Source organism: Nycticebus coucang, chromosome 1 (genome assembly GCF_027406575.1).
Source record: "Nycticebus coucang isolate mNycCou1 chromosome 1, mNycCou1.pri, whole genome shotgun sequence".
Classification (NCBI taxonomy): domain Eukaryota; kingdom Metazoa; phylum Chordata; class Mammalia; order Primates; family Lorisidae; genus Nycticebus; species Nycticebus coucang.
In genome coordinates, this window is record NC_069780.1 from 747,413 (window position 1) to 763,728 (window position 16,316).

General features: G+C 38.7%; 1 protein-coding gene across 1 annotated transcript in view; it reads left to right on the plus strand.

The window, feature by feature from the left end:
* LOC128588019 (transmembrane protease serine 11E-like) overlaps nt 1–3,067 on the plus strand; it is a 41,846-nt gene extending 38,779 nt beyond the window's left edge. The window contains exon 10 of the mRNA XM_053594951.1: nt 1,265–3,067. Coding sequence (XP_053450926.1) covers nt 1,265–1,426 — 162 coding nt within the window. The 3' untranslated portion in view covers nt 1,427–3,067. The remainder of the gene's footprint in view (nt 1–1,264) is intronic.
* Nucleotides 3,068–16,316: the final 13,249 nt, after the last annotated feature.

The window sequence follows — 16,316 nt, forward strand, 5'->3', positions numbered from 1 at the left end:
TTACATCTTTTGTATTTACCTGTATGAAGTTGAAGAAAATCTGCTTAGTATAATATCCCAAGAATGAAAAAGCAAGTATCTAATATACTCAATACTAATGTGAAACTAGCAGATTAACCATTACAGGCCAATATGAGAGAAAAATGCAATTAAATTCAAGAAGGACAGGGAAGTGGGGAGGGGTTTGGGAAGCTCTCACCTGAAGGATTCAAAGTAGGGGTTTAGGGTATACCTCCTGGGTGAAGAATTCAACTACAACCCAAAATTTACATAACAAATACAAACAATATAAACCAATCATATGCACCCTCATATTAATCTGAAATAAAATTTTAAAAATGTTTGAGTTAACAAAAGAAATTACAAACATTTCAAGTTTAGTTGCTATTCATAATAGTTAACACCGAGGAAGAAAAAATTCACAAGGAAATTAGTGTAATATAGGGGAAAAAGCCTGGGCTTCTGAATTAGTTCATTTTGGATTCAAATTGAAGTTCTGCCACTGATTGGCATGTGATCTCAGGCAACTTACTTAATTTCTCTGAGTTTCAGCTTAATTATTGCTAAACTAGAGAATATTAAGCTGAACTCTATGGGTTTTGTGCAAGAATTACATAACTCAGTGAAGTGGCATGTTGGGGGTTCACAGAGCGTAGAGCACTCGACTGCGTGCTCAGCAATGCCTGGCTGGTATAACCTTTAGGAAGAAACAGGTGTCTGTTATTTGCAGATATAAACAATTAGAATTTGTCTTTTTATATATGCATTTCCTGAAGTCTGCTCTGTGCTATACTAGGCACTTTAGATTCACTTTCTTAAATAATCTTCACAATAGAGGTATCATTAGGAGCATTTGCAAATATGTAAATTAAAAGCGGTAGCCAGCTTGAAAGGGCCATACTTGAGATGGGAACACTGAGGTCTGACTCTAATGTCTGTGCTTCTTGTTAGTAATGGACTTTTTTACCCTTCTTGTGCGGTTATGCCACATTAATAAGGAGGTAAGTTACTTTGTCAGATGTATCAGGGGAGTTAAGAGGATTGTTCCCCAGAGAGATGGAGCCTTCAACCTCAGGGCACCCAGCAGGCATTGGAGTGCCTCTGGCAGCTGGATACCGGAGCAGGTGCAGAGAGTCACGTCTGGGTTTGAACACACTGAAGACTTTAAAAATCCCTTCTTTCACTGCACTCTTAAGTTAGAGAAATAGCAACTTCCTGTGTAACGAATTGAATTGTGAATTACTTGTCTCTTCCTCTCCTCTAGGGTGACTCTGGAGGACCACTGGTCAGTGCAGATGCTAGAGACATCTGGTACCTCGCTGGGATAGTGAGCTGGGGAGAAGGCTGCGCCAAGCCCAACAAGCCCGGCGTTTACACTAGAGTTACTGCCCTCCGCGACTGGATCACGGCCAGAACTGGTATCTGAGGAAACGCAACACATTGTTTGTGCACAGGCCATTTTCAGAGACACGGAATTGCAGAAGAAGCCTGGCAAATCCTCCAGCTCTGACTGGTCTCGGCGCACCCTTGAGGCCTATAGGTCCTTCTGTGTGTGCGCATGCGCGCTCTGCTCTGCCAGCTCCTAACCGTATTCACTTAGTTTTCTAGATTTCTGTCACCTAAATTTTGACTTGACGCAAATTTCTTGCGCCTACATACTATTCAAAGCAACTCCTTTGATTTCCTTCAGCTTCTATCATCTTTGTAGATTTTTACTTTCAAGGTACAGGACAAGGAGTAAAAGAAAATATGAGATGAAAAACACCTACTGTTTGGTTTAGAGAAGTATTTTTTTTTCTTAGCGCAATGTGGAAAATTATATTTATTATGATAGGTCAAGCAAACAGACAGCGGAATACCAATTGCTTCATGATGGAGAAAGAATGGAAATCAAGTGAGAAACCTGATTTAGGTTTAGGTTTATTTCCAGTCAAATGACTGAGATAAATATGAGGAAGATTCTGGTTTCTGTGACCTACAATAATACAAACTCCATGTAATGTGCTTGTTATAAACAAGTTAAAGCAAACGATACTTAACATTGCACTGCTGAGGATGTCAATATACAATAATAAATACATCATCCATTTTCTTGAAGTTATGATAATCTATAAAGAAAGGGAAGAAGGGGAAAATGTTATTAATTTATTATTACACATTTTTTGGAAATGTGAGGCTAGAATGAAATTACCTAACAATTGCAATCAGTGTAACCTGGCTTATTGTACCCTCAATGAATCCCCAATAATAAAAAAAAAAAAAAAATCATTTAACAATGATCAGCATGACTTATGTAGCAAAATTGTGCAGTTGAATGGGAAGGGATGAAGAGAGGACTGGCCCAGATGGCCAGTTGCTGCAGCTAAGGCTTTCCGGAGCTGCGGGGGCGGGAGGGGGTGCGTCCAGGTGGGAGTGCACAGCCCGTGCAGCTGGAGCCTGCACAGAGCTCAGCGTGAGCCGTGGCGGGTGCGCCCTGCGGGCCGCTGTGCTGTAGTCTGCTGGTACTCACAGCACCTGTGGCCTAGTCCAGGCTGAAGTGGGAAGGCATCCGGCCAGTGCCTCCCTGCCCAAGCTGGCTTCACGCTGCATTGCTGACCACCTGGATGCGGGACTGAAGAGGAAAATCACAATACGGCCGTCTTTACAGTTTTGGCTTTAGAAAATTATTACCGAGCCTTGGGTGACCTAGGCCACAGTGACATCAGCACCATAGCCTAGACACACCTTGGTGGCGCTGAGCTCCCACCGAGGCCTCGGTCGCCCCTCCTCGCTGTGTGCAGCTGCGCACACAAGCTCTGCGTTGTTACAGCCACCACTTTAATACCAGCATTAGCAGGACAGACTTCACTTTGACCTGAATGACATTGACATAGAAGCTGATAAAATGTAGGCCCTTAGCTAAAATAAGATACAAAAACTAATGTGAATTGTCAACGTTAAATGTTTTGCATAAACTATCTCGTTCCATTTAATAAAACCTTCGAGAAAACAATATTGAGAAAAATGTTACATTTTTAGTAAAGATATGAGCACATTTCAAACTGGAGTGCTCTGAGTGTTCTGTACAAAGTTGGTGTCGTTGGGCCGCGAGTATTCTATGACAGAGCTCCTGGCGCTCTCAGGCTGCAGGAAGCTGCAGGGAAGCCGGCCAGGGCTCCGGGCTCTGGACGTCAGGGTGTTTAAGCCACAGTAAAAACTGGGCCCTAAACTCTGTATTAGAATCTGCAAAGCCAAAAGAATACAATTTACTTTTCAAAAAAGGCATTTAAAAATTAATTCCTGCTGACTTTACAAAGGATTTGGCAAATAGAGATTTGGGTCGCAGTAAACATATGTGCAATAGTTTAAACTTTATGTTCTTATTTTTATTGTTGGGGATTCATTGAGGGTACAAAGAACCAGGTTACATTGATTGCATTTGGTAGATAAAGACCCTCTTTATAATTGTGTCCGCAAAAGGTGTGCCACATACCATGACCCCCCATCCCTTCCCTCCTTCCCTCAGTCTGCTCTCCCCTTCCCCCACCACCCACCGTGTAGTAGGTTGTTAATTGTCCTCATTTCAGAATTGAGTCCATAGGATTCTTGCTTCTTCATTCTTATGATGCTTTGCTAAGAATAATGTGTTCCACTTCCATCCAGGTCAATACAAAAGATGTAAAGTCTCCATTTTTTTTTTTTTTTTTTTTAAGTGGCTGAATACTATTCCATGGTATATATTCCTGGGTTGGTGGGCATTCAGGCTGTTTCCACATTTTGCGGGATTGTAAATTGAGCTGTGATAAACAATGTAGTGCAAGTGTCCTTATGGTAAAATGATTTTTTTTTCTTCTGGGTAGATGCCCAGTGATGGGATTGCAGGATCATATGGGAGATCTAGTTTGAGTTCTTTGAGGGTTCTCCATTCTTCCTTCCAAAAAGGTTGTATTAGTTTGCAGTCCCACCAGCAGTGTAAAAGTATTCCCTTCTCTCCACATTCACGCCAGCATCAGCAGTTTTGAGATTTTGTGATGTGGGTCATTCTTTGTGGGTTTAGATGATATCTCAGGGTGGTTTTGATTTGTGTTTCTCTAATAATTAGGGACGATGAACTTTTTTTTATATGTTTGTTAGCCATTCATCTGTCTTCTTGAGAGAAGGTTCTGTTCATCTCTCTTGCCCAGTGATCTAAGGGATAGTTGGCTCTTTTTATGTGGATTAATTTGAGTTCTCTATAGATCCTAGTTATCAAGCTTTTGTCTATTCAAAATATGCAAATATCCTTTCCCATTGTGTAGGTTGTGTATTTGCTTTGGTTGTTGTTGCCTTAGCTGTACAGAAGCTTTTCAGTTTAAGTCCCATTGGTTTATTTTTGTTGTTGCCATTGCCGTGGAAGTCTTCCTCATAAAGTCTTTCCCCAGGTGGATAGCTTCAAGCGTTTTTCCCACCCTTTCTTCAAGGATTTTTATTGTTTCATGCCTTAGATTTAGGTCTTTTATCCATCTTGAATCAATTTTTGTGAGTAGAGAAAGCTGTGGGTCCAGTTTCAGTCTTACATGTGGATATCCAGTTCTCCCAGCATCATTTATTGAATAGAGATTCTTTCCCCCAGTGTATGTTCTTGTTTGGTTTATCAAAGATTAGGTGGCTGTAAGATATGAGTTTCATCTCCTGGTTTTCTATTCGATTTCAGATGTCTATGTTTCTATTTTTGTGCCAATCCCATGCTGTTTTGATCACTATGGCCTTGTAGTACAGCCTAAGTCTGGTAGGCTGAAGATCCCAGCTTTGTTTTTATTACTAAGAATTGCCTTGACTATAGGGTTTTTTTTTCTGGTTCCATATAAAATGAAGAATTATTTTTTCCAAGTCTTGAAAGTGCGATGATGGTATTTTAGTGGGGATTGCATTGAATTTTTAGATTGCTTTGGGAAATATAGACATTTTAACAATGTTGATTTTTTTCCAGTCATAAGCATGATATGTTCTTCCATTTGTTAATATCTTCTGCTATTTCTTTTCTTAGGGTTTCATAGTTTATTTGTAGAGGTCCTTCACCTCTTTTGTTAGGTATATTCCTAGGTATTTAATTTTCTTTGAAGCTACTGAGAAGGGAATTGTGTCCTTGATTAGCCTCTCATCTTGGTTGTTATTGGCATATGCAAAGGCAACTGATTTGTAGATGTTGATTTTATATCCTGAGATGTTACTATAAAACAGTAACTTCTTTTGAAAAATAAGCATGTTCTTAAAGAACCCCTGTTTTACTCTATGTGTTTATACTTTGTTAATAATTTCCAGGGTGACTGCTTTGGGATCAGACTGTGTGCAGTGTAATTACTTTTATAAAGGTTACAATTTTGTTGTGAGTGGGATGCTATGTTTTATAATTTTAAAATAAATGCTTGAAAAAAATAATTTTATGAAAAAGTAAAAAAAAAAGAAAAATAAGCATGTTTGTGGTAACCATTTCATCAGAGAGGTTAAGAAGACACGACTAATTGTGCAGGAGACAGGCAGCTCTTTTATCCTTCTTCCCACAGCCTTTAGTAAAGAGCTCTGTGAATAAATCTCCTAGTAAATGTTGTTGAATGACTCTTTTATTTTTACATTATACAGAAAACACAGGTTTTTTTATTATTTATTAATTTCAAAAAGTAATCCCAGATTTACATTACCCGTGAGTTATAGCAGAAAGCCTCAATTTACTCACCTGCACAATACAGGTAACATTTATTCATGTGACTCCTAAGCATAGCAGATGCTCCCAATAAGGCAGCTGTTACAACTATTACTGCAATGAGCCTATTATCTTGTTTTGAAAAATATGGTACTAATTCTGATTCTACAAAAGAAGCTTTATCGGGATCATTCCGAAACAAATTTGTCAAGGTGATCTCTCACTCTGAGGGTTTATTCTAAGTTTTCACTTCAATTAAAAAAAATGATAAATCTTATTAACCATAGAGTGACTAGTTATGTCGAGTGTAGTTCAAAAGTGTAGTTCAAATGCTGCCTCTTCCATGAGGCCTTTCTTGATCCCTTTAATTGGATGTAACATATATTATTTTATGAAATTCCTTACCATTAAATACCTTTTTGTTTTCAGATAATCATAGATTCAGATAGTTAAGATTATAACTGTAAGGTATAATACAGAAGAATCTTGAGAACGCTTTAGTGCATTTACCTCAACAGCAACATTTTGCTCAGCTATACTGCTATGTTATAGCTTGGAAGGCGACCTTGAGACGACCCACCAACTTCATTCAGATTTTAACAATTTTGAAAGTGCATGACTGTGCTGTGTGATTAGTTCTGTGGAATTGTATCATATCTACAGACTCGCGTGACCTCTGCCACACTCAGCATACAGGTTGTTTGATCACAAGGACCATCGTGCTGGTGACAGCCACCTGGCCCTACCCCTTCTTGCACCCCAGTCGCTAAGACCTGGCGACCACTACTGTTCTCCATCTTCAAAAGTTTAGGCATTTCCAGAGTGGCATACAAATGCACCGTGCAGTATGTCATCTTTTCAGACCAGCTCTTTCACTTTGTGTGATTCCCTTGAGATTCATGCAACTTGCTGTGTGTCCACAGTCCATTCTGTGTGTTGCTGGGAGTGTTCCACTTTGCCTTTTGAAGGTATTTGGGTTGTTTTCAATTTTGGGCTTAAGAATAAAGCTGCTATGAACATGTGTGCAAGATTTTGTGTGAACGTAAGAGTTTATTCCTCTGGGATTAGTGGATTAGAGTGCAATTGCTGGGTCATATGGTAAGTACATGTTTAAATTTTTAAGAAACTGCCATTTTTTTCATGTGGCTTCTTACTGTTTATGAACCTGTCTGTATTTACACTCATTATCTATGTGTTTTAGACGTATTTCATAGACATATGTTAATAAATGTAATTTCAACTAGACTGTAAGCTCCATGGGGGTGGGGATCATACCTTACTCATTTTTATGTCTTTCAAAGTTCATAGGAAATTATGATTATGGCAGTTGCTCAATAAAATGTAAAAGGAAATACAAAAAATGACTTCAGGTAGAAAAGAACTACCAGTATTCCCTTCATGAATGTATTATGGCTTAATTTTTGTAATTTTGTAATTCTGGATGGACTTTTGCATGATACCTCCAAGTATCTTACGTTAATTGATACAAAATCTTGTTCTTCACTTTTCCACATTATATACAAACAGACTAAAATATGGTTGATTAGGTGAGCCTATCTTTATGCCCGAGTTTATTTCCTAATACATTATATATAATAATGTTTTTATATTTATATTATATATGTATTTATATTTATATATATAATTATTGTTTGGGATTCATTGAGGGTACAAAGAATTAAGTTATACTGATTGCGTTTGTTAGATAAAGTTCCTCTTATAATTGTGTCCTGCCCCCAAGAGGTGTGCCATACACCATGACCCTCCTCCCCCTCTCTCTTCTCCTCTGCCGGCTCTCTCACTCCCCTACCCTCAGCTTTGTATTAGCTCATCTACTGTCTTAATATTAGAATTGAGTACATTGGATTCTTGCTTCTCCATTCTTGTGGTGCTTTACTAAGAAGGATGTGTTTCAACTCAATCCATGTTAATACAAAAAATGTAAAGTTACAATCTTTTTCATGGCTGAATAGTATTTCATGTACTACAGCTTGTTAATCCATTCCTGGGTTGATGGGCATTTAGGTTGTTTCCACATTTTGGTGATTGTAAATTAAGCTGCAAATAAACAGCCTAGTGCAAATGTCCTTATGATAAAATGATTTTTCTTCTTCTGGGTAGATACCTAATAAGGGGATTGCAGGATCAAATGGGAGATCTAATTTGAGTGCTTTGAGGATTTTCCATACTTCCTTCCAAAAAGGTTGTATTAGTTTGTAGTCCCACCATTTATTTTATTTTTTGCAGTTTTTGGCCAGGGTCAGGTTTGAACCCACCACCTCAGGTATATGGGGCCGGCGCCCTACTCCTTTGAGCCACCGGTGTCACCCCCCCACCATTTATTAGAGATTTTTTTCCCCAGCGTATGTTCTTGTTTGGTTTATAAAATATCAGGTGGCTATAAGGTGTTAGTTTCATCTCATGATTGTCTATTCAAATGTCTATGTCTTTAGTTTTGTGCCAATACCTTGCTGTTTTGATGATTATGGCCTTGTAATATAGCCTAAAGTCTGGTAGGGTGATGTCCCTTGGCTTTGTTTCTGCAATTAAGGATTGCCTTGGCTATAACGGTTGTTTTCCACACAAAGAGAAGAATTATTTTTTCCAAATCTTGAAAGTATAATGTTGGTATTTTAATGGGGATTGCATTGAACTTTTAGATTATTTTGGGAAGTATAGACATTTTAAAAATGTTGATTCTTCCTGGCCAAGAGCATTGTATGCTCTTCTGTTTGTTAATATCTTCTGCTATTTCTTTTCTTAGTGTTTCTTTATTTTACTTGTAGAGGCTCTTCACCTCTTTTGTTAGGTATATTTCTAAGTATTTCATTTTCTTTGAAGCTTCTGTGAAGGGAATTGTGTCCCTGGTTTACTTTTCAACTTGGCTGTTATTTGCGTGTATAAAGACTACTCATTTGTAGACATTGATTTTACACCCTGAGACATTACTGAATTTCCTGATCACTTCCAGAAGTTTGAGTCTCTGGGGTTTTATAAATATTAGATTATCAGTAAAGAGAGAGACTTTGACCTCCTCTGCCCCCATTGGATGCCTTTTATTTTCTTCTCTTGCCTGATTGTATTGGCTAGAACTTCCAGCACTATGTTAAATAGTAGTGACAAAAGAGGCACAGCCTTGTTTTGCTCCAGTTCTAAGTGGAAAAGCTTTCAGTTTTACTCTTTAAGTATAATATTAGCTGTGGGTTTGTCATAGATGGCTTCAATTAGTTTAAGAAATGTGTCATTTATGCCTATTTTCTTCAGAGTTCTAATTAGAAAAGGATGCTGAATTTTATCAACTGCTTTTTTATCCAATCAGCCAGCCTGTGCCTCTTCAGTAGGGAATTCAATCCACTGACATTTATTGAGAGAATTGATAAGTCTGTTGGAATTCTATTCATCTCATTTTGTGGAAGCTAAGTTTTGACCTTTAGCTTCTGGGTGTTTACTTTGCTGGTCATCCATTGTGATGGTTAGTGTTGAGAATAGATCCAAGTATTTCCTATAGAGCTGGTCTTGTGACAAATTTCCTCAGTGTTTGTATATCCACAAAAGATTTGATTTCTTCATCAATTCTGAAGCTTAGTTTAGCAGGATACATAATTCTGAGTTGAAAATTGTTTTGTTTAAGAATATTAAAAAGGAAGACCATTCTCTTTAGTTGAGAAATCTGCTGCCACCCTAATGGCTCTTCCTCTATAAGTCAGTTGGTGTTTACTCCTGGCTATTTGAAGAATTTTCTCTTTGGTTTCAACTTTAGACAGGTTTATTACAATGTGTCTTGGAGAAGCTTTGGTTGAGCCAAGATGACTTGGGCTTTGATATATTTCCAGAAGGAGTGTGTTGGGGTCTTTAGTAAAACTTGGGAAGTTTTCATTTATGTTAGTCTCTAGTATGGCTTGCATTCCTTTGGGACAATCTTCTTCCCCTTCAGAGGTCTTTATTATTCGTATGCTTGAATGCTTCATGAATTCTCATAGTTCTCTAAGTGACTGTTCTGCTTTCTCTCTCTTCTGCATCTTTGACTATTTGGGTTAAGAATTTTATCCTATAGCTCTGAGGTTCTTTCTTCTCCATGCTCTATCAAAGTATTTTTGATACTTTCTGCTGCATCTTTGAATTCCATGATTGTCTTCTTCATTTTTAATCTCCATCATATCCTTTCTATATTCTACATATCTCTCATCCATCTTTTGATTCTGTCTTTCCATTTTCTCATCCATTCCATTTATTGTCTTTATTTTAAATTCTCTTTATGTCAGATACATTAATTCTTTATAAGTGAAGTCTCTGTAGTAGCTGCCTCAGTGTCCCTTGGGGGAATTGCCCTGTTTTGATTTTTCATGTTGCCTGAATTTTTCTGTTCATTCCTCTTCATGTATGCTTTATTCTTGTTTAACTCCTTGTCCTCATTTTTCCTTCTCACTTCCTCCTTTGCTTCAAATTATGTTGTCTCAGAGCTTAGGCGTTGAAGTGGCTTCTTGGTATAAGGCCAAAAGGAAGTGAAGGGTAGAGAGCAAGCAAGGAGAAACAAGAGAAAAAGAATGAAAGAAGAAAAAATAAGTAAAGAGAAAAAGAAAATAAAAAGAAAAAAAGAAGGGGGATGAAAGAAATGAATTGAAGAACAAGAGAGAAGGAAGACAGGAACAGAAAATGAGAGTTATAGGAGAAATGGTATTGATCAGCATGGTGCTAAAGCAATGCCTGGAATTCAGGGATTTTGATGGGCTGGGCTGGGTGGGTTCCTTGAAAACAGGAGCTCCTTACCATCCTGAGCAAAGCCAGATTCTACCTTTGTCAAAAATAGGAAGAGAAAGAAAAGAGGAAAAACAAAAAACAGAAAGAAAAAAGAAAGAAAAAATAAATAGAAATGAAAAAGAAAAATTCTGCAGTGTGGACTTGCGAATGCTATCTTTCCAGAACCACAGGTAGAAGGGCTCCCTAGACTATGATGTCTTGGCCTCCTTGAGCCAGATTACTGCCATGACCTCCCAGCCAGACCAAAGCTGTGCCACTCTAGCACTTAACAGAAAAAAGAGAAAAAATAATAAAAGAATAGATAAAGATAAAGTAAATACAGCTGTATCAAATAAAAGAGAAAGACATAAGAGGAAAATGGAAAGGCCAGAAAAAGGAAAGGATATCTTTCTTGTTGTACAAGTGCTTTATGTGAGAAAGATGAGAAAAGTAGAAAATTATTAAAAGGGAGAAAGGAGAGGAATGAAATAGAGAATAAAGCAGGCTGAAATACTGTAACCAAAATTACAAGAGCCCTTGATCTTGATGAAAGTAAAAATGGAAGTTATGAACAGAAACAGCCAAACAAATTAGCAAAAACAAAATATAAGAAAACAAACCAAAAAAAGCTCAAAGAGCCAAAAACAGCAGCAACATCATCAACAAAGAAAAGAGAAAAAAAAAATCTTAAAAAAAATATAGTCAAAGGGACCAACTTTAATAGGAATATTTATATATATATATATATATATACACACACACATATATGTTGCAAAATCTTCCTGGGATACCAGGAGGTGCTGTGGTTTTAGGAGATTGAGAAGACAGCTGGCAACCTCTCTCTAGTTCCCAGGCATGGTCCTGGCTCCTAATTTAGTTACCCTCGGTGATTGCCTGACTGTTCCCTCAGCATTCAGTCCCCACTGGTTTGGGATCTTAAAGTTCCACAAAATCCTTCAGTGATAGGTCTCACAGTGTCCCCCAACAACACTTCCTACGAGGTGTGGGAGCCACTGAGCCTGTCCCAAGAATGGAGTTCTGATCCTGGCAAGTGGAACAAAGGTGGCCATGCTTTAGGTCCCTGGTAGAGACCCACCCTTATGACCTCACAACCTTCCCACAATGGCAGCTCCTAGCAGCCAGGACCTTCCCAGTATCACTGCCTCTCCAGCCAGTCTTTAAAAGAATAGGTGGAGGCTCAGCACCCATATTTCAGTGGTTAGAGTACCAGCCACATACATCAGGGCTGACAGGTTCAAACCCAGCCCAGGCCTGCTAAACAATGACAACGGCAACAAAATAATAGCCAAGTGTTGTGGCAGGCACATGTAGACACAGCTACTTGAGAGGCTGAGGAAAGTGACAACTCACTTAAGCCCAAGAGTTTTAGGTTGCTATGATGCCATGGCACTCTACTGAGGGTGACATAGTGAGACTTTGTCTCAAAAAAAAAAAAAGAAAAAAGAGTAAGTGGAGACTTAGTTTGTACTCAAATCATGGTAAAAAGTGAGTGATGAAGTGAGAGAACAAAGAAGTCAAAGGCACTTTCACAGCAGCGAGTGTGGGATTGACTGGAGCCCAAGCTAAACACACCTATGTCAAAGACGTATAATCAATGGTTGAGTAACCTCAGGGAGACATAAAATATAAAGAAAGGTGGTAAATCCACATCTCCCAGTATTGAAATCTGGCTGCTGTATACTGTTCATGTCTGCCCACTCTTCCAAGCTTTCTACTCAACATGGAACTTCTCCTGAAATCCAAAAACTGCAGAAGCTTTCTACTCAACATGTAGCTTCCCCTGAAATAAAAAACTGCAGAAAAGGGGGGAGGTGATGGCCATTCCTGCCAGCTCCCAGTCACTTGCCTACTGTATCAGACCTTCCCTGGTCCGGATCATATGCTGTCCCTTGCACACCATCACCTCTCTGTGCTCCTGGAGCTACAACTCTAGGTAAAGTCCCCGTGCCAGGTATGACTGGGTTTTCTTTTTTTCCCCAGTTGTACTAGAAGAGCTCAGCTGAATGATTCTTCTGGTCCACCATCTTGCTCCACCCATCCTTACACAATATATTTAATGGTTTCCTAATACATTTGTGTCAGCTTTTACACTATGCTTGTGGAATTGATTCTAGTTCGGGGAAATGCTCAATAAATACTTGTTGGCCTTAATGTTTATAACCATGACTCTATAATTTGTTTATCCTAATGTAATTTTTAAAACACAGCTCTCTCAAGGTAGAGTGAAAAACAGAGGACTGTGAAAAGTAATCGGAATGTCTTCCTTAGGTGATTCAACCCATTGATCACACCTCTTTGACATAGGTGTGTTTAGTTCAGGCTCCAGTCAATCACACACTCACTGATGTGCAAGTGCCTTTGACTTCTTTGTTCTCTCACTTCACCACTCACTTTTTACCATGATTTGAGTATAATCTAACACTTAATTCTTTTGTTTTTTTTTTGAAACAGTGTCTGACTTTGTCACCCTCAGTAGAGTGCTGTGGCATCACAGCAACCTCAAACTCTTGGGCTTAAGCGATTTTCTTGCCTCAGCCTCTCAAGTAGTGGACTATAGATGTCTGTCACAACACCTAGCTATTTTTTTTATTGTAGTTGTCATTGTTGTTTAGCAGGCCTGGGCTGGGTTTGAACCTGCCAGTCCCAGTGTATGTGGCTGGTGCTCTAACCACTGAACTATGGGCACTGAGCTTCCATCTACTCTTTTAAAAAATTAATTTTCTCCATTCCTATTAAAGTATAATTGATAAATAAAAATTATATATATTTATAGTGTGCATGAATACATTGTGAGATCACAGTATTAAATTAAATTAACATACCCATCAACTTCCACATTTATCATTTTTTGTGGTGAGAACATTTTAAGATCTACTTTCTAGGCAATTTTAAAGTATTTTCAATATGTTACTGTTAATTGTAGTTATCATTCTGTATAACACAACTACAGAACATATTTCTTCTATTTAATTGATACTTTGTACCCTTTAACCAAAATTTCTCCATTTCTACCCAACTTCAGCTCCTAGCAACCACCATTTTAATGTCTGCTTCTATGAGTTCAACTTCTTAGATGTTACATATTAAGTGAGTTCATGTGGTAATTGTCTTTCTGGCCCTAGCTTACTTCACTCAGCATAATGTCCACTCATGTGATGAAAGCGAGAGGATTTCTTTCTCTTTTAAGGCTGAAAAGTATTCCATGGTGTGGATATATACACTTTCTTTCTCCAGCTGGAAAATCATCAAAGCAGAAAATAAACACTGGAATTAAACTGGACTCTAAATCAAATGGACTTAAGAGACATTTACAGAACATTCTACCCACAAAATGTGAGTATGCATTCCTCTCAGCAGCACATGAGACATTGTTCAAGATTATTTGGTGAAGAGACAAAAATACATGCCTGAAATTCCTGGTTATTCCAGCACACCAGATGTTTAAGTCTTTTTTTTTTTTTTTTTTTTGTAGAGACAGAGTCTCACTTTATGGCCCTCGTAGAGTGCCATGGCCTCACACAGCTCACAGCAACCTCCAACTGCTGGGCTTAAGCGATTCTCTTGCCTCAGCCTCCCGAGAAGCTGGGACTACAGGCGCCCGCCACAACGCCCGGCTATTTTTTGGTTGCAGTTTGGCCGGGGCCGGGTTTGAACCCGCCACCCTCGGTATGTGGGGCCGGCGCCTTACCGACTGAGCCACAGGCGCCGCCCCGTTTAAGTCTTTTTTTACTAGTGGCTATTTATTTCTTTGCCTAAGTCTAGTAAAATTTGCTTCATGTATTTGAAGACTCCTGTTTTTGGTGCATATAATTACAGAGGGTACCAAAAAAATGTTTAGACATCTTAAGAAAGGAAAAAGCTGTCATTCTTGGGTAGAATTCAGTGGCATCATTGCAGCTCACTGTATCTTCAAACTCTTTGGTTCAAGCTATTCTCTTGCCTCAACCTCCTGAGTAGCTGGACTCACATACCACCTTTCCTGGCCAATTTTTTTTTCTCTTTTTATTTGTGTAGAGATGGGTTCTTGCACTTGCTCAGACTGGTATCAAACACTAGGTCTCAAGCGATCCTGTAGCCTCGGATTACTGAAATGATAGGATCATAGGCTTGAGCCACTGCCTATCTTGAAATGATATTTTATCAAGGGAACTTCAGGTTTCAAACGGGGCTCTAGACTGGGTTGAGGACATGTAAGCAGCAGTGAGAGAGGGAGAAACAAAGAGACAGAAAAGAAAGACAGATACAGAGACAGAGAGGGGGCGTGTTGCCTTTTCTAACAGAGCCTTGAAAGTTAAGCTGTGTCACTTCCTCCCCATTCTCTTTGTTGAGATGGCCACAGAGTTGGACAAAGTTCAAAGGGATGTATATATCTTCATGGAAGAGTAGTGAAAATATTAGATTATGTTGCAAAATCACCACTTATGTCACCTTTTAAAGTAGACAGCAGAGGTAATTAAGCTGTTGAAAAATTTATTAAATATTAACATTAAACAGAAAAATGATAAAAATTATGCTAGTTTAGATTTCTGCAATATTGAAGATTTCAAAAATATTGTAATATATGTATTGATAGATTTTTTCAGTGTGAAATAGGGGTCCTAAAAAAGGCCTAAATTGATAAAATAGGTAGAGACATGATAAATTGCCAGAAACATGGTAAATTCAAGTTTTCTGAGTCATACTAATGAATTAATAAGTTATTAAATCTCAGAACTTTTTATCTTGAATCAATATGTTTATTTCATTAATTAAGTTTTAAACCATGTATTAATAAATGAAAACATTATTGTGAAAAGTCAAACAATGCAGAAAATATAGAGTAAAAATAAAAATTTCTATCCTTGGAATTCTATGTATTGTTTCTTCTGTATCTATACTAGTTCACACATACACACACACACACATTTATTTCTAAGACTTTTTTGTTGTTTATGTGAAATCATTTCTTTAGCAATGTGATAAGGACACCACTCAGTGACATGGACTGCACTTGGCCTGTTTTCTTAATGGCGACACTTATGCACCTGCTGGAAGCACGTGTGTTCATGGATGATGGCCACAGGAGAGATCATCCCGCTCATGCATGTGCTCCTGTGCGAGGATCTCTGCATGGCAGATTTCTTCCTGTAGAACCTCAGTGTGAGATGATATTAGTACAGACTCATGGTTCACAATGCTGGATCCACTCACAGTCCAAGTGGGTCCTCGGCTTTGCGTGAGAAAGAATCCAAGAGTAAGTCAACAGTGTGAAGCAGAAGCAAGTTGTACCCAGAGAAAGGGAAAGGTCTTCTTCACAGACAGAGCAGAGGCTGGTTCCTGGGTGGAGAGCAGCCCCTCTCATTTCTTTGTTTCAGCACTGGCTTAATCACAGGTTAGGCAGGGAAAGAATTTTCATGTTATTTCATGGAAAGGGGCAGTGATTTTGAAAACTGGGAATCCTTCCCTTTCCACACTTTATAAGATGCCTCCCAGAAGTTCTGTGGTGTAGCTTGGAGTTTCTTTTAGCACGTGGACATGTCATAAAGAAAGCATAATGAGCTGCAAGGCCGTAAGTGCCCACATCTTCCCCATCATGGTTTCAACCCGTCCTACCTTGTTCTGTTGCCACACATGCCTTTGAGCAGGCTGGCAGGGGCTTGACTCTGTGATAACAGTGTGTGCCTGTCCCTGCCTCAGCACACTTTCACTTTCTTTGCAGTGTGATTCCACATTGTCCCTGAACAATAGTTTTATCAGGTTTTTAGAGGTTGCAAATATTTTCCTGAACATCAGTGACCTTTGTCATCTTTATGTTATTGTCGATTTTTACTTTACTTGTCTGCCTGCATCCTCCCTCAATTTTCATATTGGACCATCTGTCTTTTTGGCTGGGTGTTTGTGGTGGTTCTCACTATGCAGT